This window comes from Sinohyriopsis cumingii, chromosome 10, assembly GCF_028554795.1.
Source record: "Sinohyriopsis cumingii isolate HCF-2022 chromosome 10, ASM2855479v2, whole genome shotgun sequence".
Lineage (NCBI taxonomy): Eukaryota > Metazoa > Mollusca > Bivalvia > Unionida > Unionidae > Sinohyriopsis > Sinohyriopsis cumingii.
In genome coordinates, this window is record NC_142970.1 from 37,936,637 (window position 1) to 37,944,609 (window position 7,973).

The 7,973-nt window shown below is 33.4% G+C and overlaps 1 protein-coding gene across 1 annotated transcript; it reads left to right on the forward strand.

The window, feature by feature from the left end:
• Window positions 1–1,298: 1,298 nt before the first annotated feature.
• LOC149789889 (protein trunk-like) lies at window positions 1,299–7,629 on the forward strand. The gene is made up of 2 exons (XM_089973375.1): window positions 1,299–1,354; window positions 7,108–7,629. The coding sequence occupies exons 1-2, from the start codon at window positions 1,319–1,321 to the stop codon at window positions 7,495–7,497; spliced, it is 426 nt and encodes a 141-aa protein (XP_089829501.1). The 5' UTR covers window positions 1,299–1,318; the 3' UTR covers window positions 7,498–7,629.
• The last annotated feature ends 344 nt before the right edge of the window (window positions 7,630–7,973 follow it).

The following is a 7,973-nucleotide window of genomic DNA, read 5'->3' on the forward strand; positions in this document are numbered from 1 at the left end:
AAACATTCAAATTGCATCCTATACTGCTAATTAGTTTGGTTTGTCCATTTTCTGCACTAATCGTCTAATTCATTAATATATTTCTTGTTTGAGGCTGTGAATGTAAGTCTGCATTAGTATTATACGTAAATATAATGAGAACTGAATTTACGTCAGGCTATCTCAAAGAAAATAAGACAGTAATTCAATAGAACTGGTCTGGAGATGTTGTAGGGGAATTGTAAGGAGGTAAATTCCATACACCAGGTAATCAGGTCTTGTAGAACAATTGTAATTTCCTGACAACTTATCGATCAAAAAAGGTAAAGTTTTCATACTGGTAACAACACAATCTCTGTTTAGTATTTCAGTTTACTGAAGATGATACTATTAAAGTATTGAACATATTCAGCATTTACATAAAACAACAACAGCAACATCAACAACAAAAATATCATTTTATGAAATGTGTACGTCTTCCTATTGGTGACGTTAGTTTAGTCACTGTTTTCATACGGTAGAAAGCGGTCTTATAGTGAGACATTTTTTAATCACGATGTACGTGCCATGCTGTTTTATCTCTTAGGCTTCCTATAATTTTCTTTACTTTAGTATTTGGGATTTTATATACTTAATATGACTTACTTTTTCAATAGTTATATCGTGATTAGTTCGCAGTCGATGTATATCAAAATCACTGCAAAGAAAGGTCTATACTTAAGACACATGACAAAAAAAAACTGTTTATATCAGTGCATGGAACAATTTTTTATTGGAAGCCAACTGTGTGTTATGATTTAGTTTTAAAATATGGTACATTTGTTTAAGCACTGAGGATGGCGTGGGTTTTTCATATTTATGAATAAAAACTAACCCCTATCTGTATGCACAGTTCATCCTGACTGCTCATTTGAGAAGTGTTTGTCACGTAGCAGCTAGAAATTGCAGGTTTGTCAATAATTGGTTATTTATTTGGATCGTTTTCATATTCTTTGAGACACATACCATAAAATAAATTAACGGCGGAAGTCATAAAGAACTGTTTTTTGAACCAATAGCAAACGACACGTAATGTATTATACAAATTACTCATTTTTGTCAATCTTATAAAGAAAGGATAATATGGCCTGTAAGACTAAACTGGATATATAATTTTTTACTACTATGTGCAACCACGTGATATTTGTTAGCAGTCTTGAATCTCCACGCGCTATTTTTTGTGGGCAACTTGTGTACTATATAAACTGTCTCGGCTTCGCAGCTTATGTCGCCGGAGTCACATAGTGAAGGTGAAAGACTGATATTATTGGCAGAACAAGAGAGTGTATCATCAAGAAACATGACGAGGTCTTTCCTTTCCAGCAGAGTACTGCAGGTATGAAGCATTTTGCTCACATAGATTTAATCATAATATGCGGTGTAATTATCACATCTTGAATTAGAAACGATTAGATATGAACATAGTAACAAAGTCAACGTATATGTGTTAAAATAGCATGGCTTTTAAATTGTTGGTATGAAGCAAGTTGATATACCAATACTGTTATTATATCTAATTGTAAACCGCTCATGGCGCATTAACATATATATATATATATATATATATATATATATATATATATATATATATATATATATATATATATATATATATATATATTGTTTTAACATTTTGTTGTTTCAACAATAGGTTGTCGCTTCTATATTTTCTAAATCTTTGATGAACTTCCACTGATAAATCATTAGCTTTGTAATAAAATAATGATAAAAATATTAATAATCCCCGTCTTCTAACTGAATTAAAAGTGGTACAGACTTTCATCAAAATCTTCTCTGCTTTCTCATTGTTCTTTGTTCTGTCTCTCTCAATATATCTCTCTCTCTCTGTCTGTTTCTCTGTCTGTCTGTCTGTCTCTCTTTCTCTCGTGCATAAAAGAGATAAAACGAGGAATTATGCAGAGTGACAGAAAAAGAAACTGAACTGGTACCAAGTAATCTAGAAGAAAATGGGAGTTCGACACGGTTAGGATTACACATTTCATGATATTTTAATACAGTATTCACAATACCAATGATGCAAAGTTGCAATAGCATGTCAAGACTCTGCTTATATGTAAGCAGGCACACACATATTGTGATCTATTTAATACATTTTCTTTTTCATTTATTTCTTCAAGTTTCATTATTAACATGGGCTAAAAGAATAGTATTTAATATTATAATGTCCGAAGGCCGCTCTACCCGTCCCTCAACCTTTCTCTATCACTGTGTGGATTGGTTAGGCATTATACTAATCAACCAATAAAGAAACACATAGATGGGAAATGAATAAGTCATAGTAAGTCATCCTAACCCCACCACCATCTCTCTCTCTCTCTCTCTCTCTCTCTCTCTCTCTCCCAGTTCCATTAAACACGAGCGCAGCGTATTTTCGAATGTGACATGCAAAGATGTCTCTAGACCTATGAAGGATGACAAAATGCGGTCACACGAAGCAACGGAAAGTTGAAAGTAAGACATGGATGATAGAAAGAAAGGTATGATTAGTAACAACACTAAATAAAGCATCATAATGACTTAGATGAACTGTTAATACAGCTAAATGTTTGAATTATCTCTGGCTGGTTCCTCGTTTTGCTTAGTTTAAATATCCAACTCGTTTAATATGCTAGCCAGTATTTGAAAGCCAGTAAACTCACTGTTCAAGTATAGTTAGCAATACATGTTTGTAGTGTTCATCTTTCATCATTTAAACCATCTTTCCTCTTTAAATCATAAACGTGTTCTTACATTTATTTAATCAATATGAATAAAAATAGAAGTTCAAAAAATAAAAGAAGCAGCTTATCAGTTTGGGATTATTTGCAAAAGTCTAAGAACTACATTTTGTAGCGGACGCACTGGAAACGTTGTGCAGAGCTCATTAATTATGTCAATACGCAATTGCTTGCAGCCAGTCTTAATTGTATTTGAAATGCAAGCAAATGTCTTTTTTATGTGATACAAACAAAATATATAATATGTAATTTAGATCTTCGATATGCCACTCATTGTATAAAGTTTATGACAAGGAAACTCGTTTGATTTTAACGAAAAAGTTATATGAATGATACAGCATACTATATATATATATATATATATATATATATATATATATATATATATATATATATATATATATATATATATATATATATGTGTGTGTGTGTGTGTGTGTAAACTGATTGACTGATCGTTATAAATCATGCGATTTATCACACCTAAAACTGAGTACTATGCAGTCTGGATACATACATACATACATACATACATACAACCGCCCCGGTGGCCTAGCGGTCAGAGCGTCCGCCTCGGATACTGGAAATCGCGGGTTCGAATCATACCAAAGACTTATAAAAATGGTACTAATAGCTGCCTCGCTAGGCGCTCAGCATTAAGAGGTTAGTGTTAGGACTGGTCGGCCTGGTGTCAGGATAATGTGGCTGGGTGGGACATCATGCTACTTGTCTGAGGCATGATGCTTCAGCGTTAGAGATCATTATAAACTGCCACACTGCAGACATCGTAGCGATATGAATGAGATATTGTAAAATCCACCTTCAAAATACAAACAACACACACACACACACACTATTTGGTACAAAGGAAAGATAAGCAACTGGTCTGGATATGTACCCTTAATTCTAAAGTGTCAACATCTGTCAGCTCATACATCCTTCTTTTTCACAATCCAAACAATTAATTACGTATATAAAATATTGCGTGTCATATGAAATAGTTCTTCATATGAAATATGTCCTTTAGTTTTAAAATGTTACGTTTTACAATTAATTACGTATATCGAATTGTGTCATATGCAGTATGTTGTTCGTATGAAATATGTTGTTTCATTTTGAAATATTACGTTTTAAGATTTTTGACATAGTTGAATTAACTTAAGATTTCAACAGTTTGTAAGCATTATGTTCACACTTGCAACAATCAGGGTTTTTGATTCATGCGCGTTTAGATCTCACTAAATTTTCCTCACTGATTTTCCTGCATTTACAAGCTGGAGTCAATGTACACGGGCCAAAAGGAAATTATTGTTACAAATTACGTTGATTTTGTAATGCATGTTTTATGTTTTGTTCTTAATGCCTCAGATTTCATTTTCCTAAATTGACTGATTATGTAGCATTTCTCTTAGTCATGTGAAATGCAATAAAAAAGTGCTTTCTTCAATAATGCAATCCAGATAGATTTGATCAAAAGGATTGTCATGTATGTAATACGGTTGTCTCAAAATTACATCTGAGTGACAACTTTTAGTTTAAAATGGACACAACTGTGGGACGATATTTGTACTCATTTCATCAATGCGATTAATAATGCGTGTGACAACAATAACAAAAATAACAATATTGCATAGCATTTTTCATTGGCTTTTTCTCGTAAATAAGAAAATATATTAATTTAGTTCGAATTTTATCAAGACGTGCGTATGTATCTGAAGCACACAAACATACATGCACGCATACATGTATCTATAAAAATTGAATAATGAGTTATTGAATAAAAAAGAAAAGAAACAAGTACAGTTTGTTTCGGACTGAGTGTGGCAGCAGGTGACATTGTCAAACTTGCCAGGAAGATAAGTGTGTGTTTATTTGAACAAGATGGTAATTGGAAAGAGGCTCTAAATAATGACATTAATGCGAACTGATTAAGCAGAGTTTTGATCTACAATATATTAAGAACTTCATTGTGACACATACGTGATATACATAAATCGCTAAGTAAGTAGTAATTTACAATGAAATGAGATGAACAATCAATATTTGTTTCTATTATTTAGCTGACAATACAGTACACTTGTGCATCATGCCTTGAACACATCCTCTAATAGACCGAGTTTCCATCGTCTCGGAATTCGTTTTATTAATTTCCTAGTATTATCCTTTTCTAAGACAGAACACGATGATCATAAATAATATTAGCGTTTTTGATACCAGGTGGTTTGAAGGTTAGCATTCATTTACGATGCTAATTATTAGACCGATCATCTACGTTCTCGTCCAGACAGACATCGTTTAACCCAGCGTGAAGCCATCTTTTCTAGTCGGATGCCAAGATTTTCTTTCGTGATTTTGTAGATATTTTAAAATCGCACCCTCCCTTCTATCCTTCGAGATTTTAGTGCAAATTTGGAAAGTTACGTCAACTTTTTTCAGTTCATAAAGGAACATATTTCTACAAGCACTTGTTCCCACGAATTAATATAGTTTTAATATTACTTCTGACTTGTAGAATTCCTTTCTTAAATTGTAGAAGAAAATGAGAAACAAGCACAAATTCACAAAATAAGCTGAGTAAAATCGATGTTTGTTTTTTAAAAAAATATTATTTTACTTTGATTCATTAAACAAATAGTATGGGTTCACGGTTAAAGCGAGATTTATACGCAAATACACAATTAGCACTATGGTACAAGCCGTGAGATGTCACAATGATTCAAAGTTGCAATAATTCTGGAACAGGGTTTGTAATAAACGGGAGGTGAGGTGAGAGGAACGTCGTTTTGATGAAACTTGTTGAAATCTAACGGCGCAAGGGTCAATTTTGGCCTATGATCTAGGGAGCAGGGGACAGGTGCGAGCTTTTAAAAGGTATGATAACATGAAAGTTTTCTTTGTTATATCTCATTTAAAAACGTTATCTTGGGAAATTAACAATGGAGTTGACGATATCTGTCTGAAAGTGAAGACAGATTAATTATTATTTATTTAATAGCTTGCTTCATAAATGGAGATGCTAACTTGTAAACACCTGCCATCAGAACAATAAAAAACTCCAAATTTCTTTCTCTTCACGTCATGTAGGTGCATCAAGCTTTGTCTTGGAAATGGAGTATACCAGCCTGATAAAAATAAAATTTCCACGACAGAGGAATCTAGGTCAAGTAGTCTTTCGGGTTCAGTTTAATTTTTTCCTCCGAATTTGAGATCAAAATGTTCAAAATTATTGCTGTTGTCACTAAAAGAGTTATATTTGGAAAATCCATGTTAATAATGATACGCTTCATATTTTTAATAGAAAATATTCGTAACGAAATCTATGACACTAAAAATGATTTACATATGATTGTAATTCAAGATATGATAGTTTTTCAACATTAAATTAAACGAATTAATTGGTACTTCCAATAATACAATCAATGTTAAATGAAACATCATCAAGTATTAATCAAGACATCACAAGTCTTTAAAAAATATATGTATGGTTCTTATCCTTTTTGTTGTAGAATACTTTTAACGAAATGTATGTTTGGGACCAAATACGTTTTCGTTGCTATTCAGAATTTAATAAATCATTCCAATGAAATATTCGTGTAATTAATTGGTATTTTCAACTACATATGCAGCATGGAAGAGGAAGAAGGTTTATGTATTGTAGCAGGCATTGAGAGAAATATTCGATACTTCAAAATATATAATAATAATTGTACTGGAGTAATGCCTTGCCTTACTCAATTACGACTCTGATTATATCTCAGGATGCACCCGTCTTACGAACAGTAAGACTGGGAATATCTCATGAAGTAGTGTTTCTGTAGATTTGCTTCACTAGCGTCGCCAACTCCATCGCGAGAATGTAACTTTTTAAACTGAAGTAATCTCCCTTATAGACCTTATAGTTGTGCTTAGGTAATGCCTTGTGTTACTCCATTTCGACTCTGGATCTACGCGTTTTACTCCAGTGCGACTCTGAGTTTATCTCTGCATCAACGCGATTTGCAAACAGTAAGACTGAGGATATGTAAGGATGTACGCGTTTTACTCCAGTACGACTCTGAGTTTATGACTGGATGTACAAGTTTAATGTACAGTAGTATATATTAACCACTTTAAAAAGAAATAGCAGTGCTACTTATTATGTTTGAAGGACGAATCATTTGCTTCCGAAGTACCTAACACGGAGTATAGTGTTTCTGTAGATTTGCAACATTAACGCCGCCAACTCCATCACGTGGCTGTAACTTTTAATATTGAAGTTATCTCCCTTATATTCCTTAGTAAACAAAGATAGCCTCGTTGACAAAGATTTTATGGCATGAATATTTAAATAAATGTTTTTGTTTCTTTTCAGAATATCCTACTTGTTGTTCTAGTAATTGCACATAACTGCCTCTCTTATTCCACTAGAAGATGCCGTACTTCTGGCATTTCCAGACCGGGTACTGGTGTAATTGGCATACGCGGTAACGATCACATCCAGCCGTGGCAATGTCACCAGGAAATGACTTGGCGAAATCTTGGAGAAAATTTCTTTCCACGTTTTATAACTGAGGTTCGTTGTTCTAATTCAACTTGCCTTGGTGGACAAGCATTTTGCAGACCAGTCAACATCAACATGAAAGTGCTGAAAGCAAACGACGACTCCGATTGTGCTGATCCCCTTTTACCCACTACCTTGAGGAGCAAGTGGGCTTTTCATGACATTTCCGTGCCAGTGTATTGCGAGTGCAGTTCTGTTTAGCAAGAACATATCAGATCAATAAATGGCTACCTGTTAAAATGAAAGTGTACTTTGTAAACTTCTGGATTTGTGATAAAGGAAACAAAAGAACTTGCGAAAATGACTTATAAATTTATTGCTAAAGAGAAATGATCAGAGTGATTCATTTAGTGTCAGGGTCATATAGAGTCCTACAGGGCTTTAAGCTGCGAAAGTAGATTATTCTAACATGTTTCAGTTCAAATATTAAAATATTAAACTATCTATGTTTTCAATCAGTTTAGATACCGGTAAGAACGCGGTTTCCTGTAGAAGAAAACATAACTTCATCAGACCATTTGGTCCACATTTCTTGATCACATTCTAAACATATTTTGTTTTCGAATTGTTTAAAATATAAATATGTAAATTTGGTGCGACTGGTATTGTTATCAACGTTATGACAGTTACCACTGTCCCACAAAGGTATATCTTTATAGGATTTCATTTTCCATAGA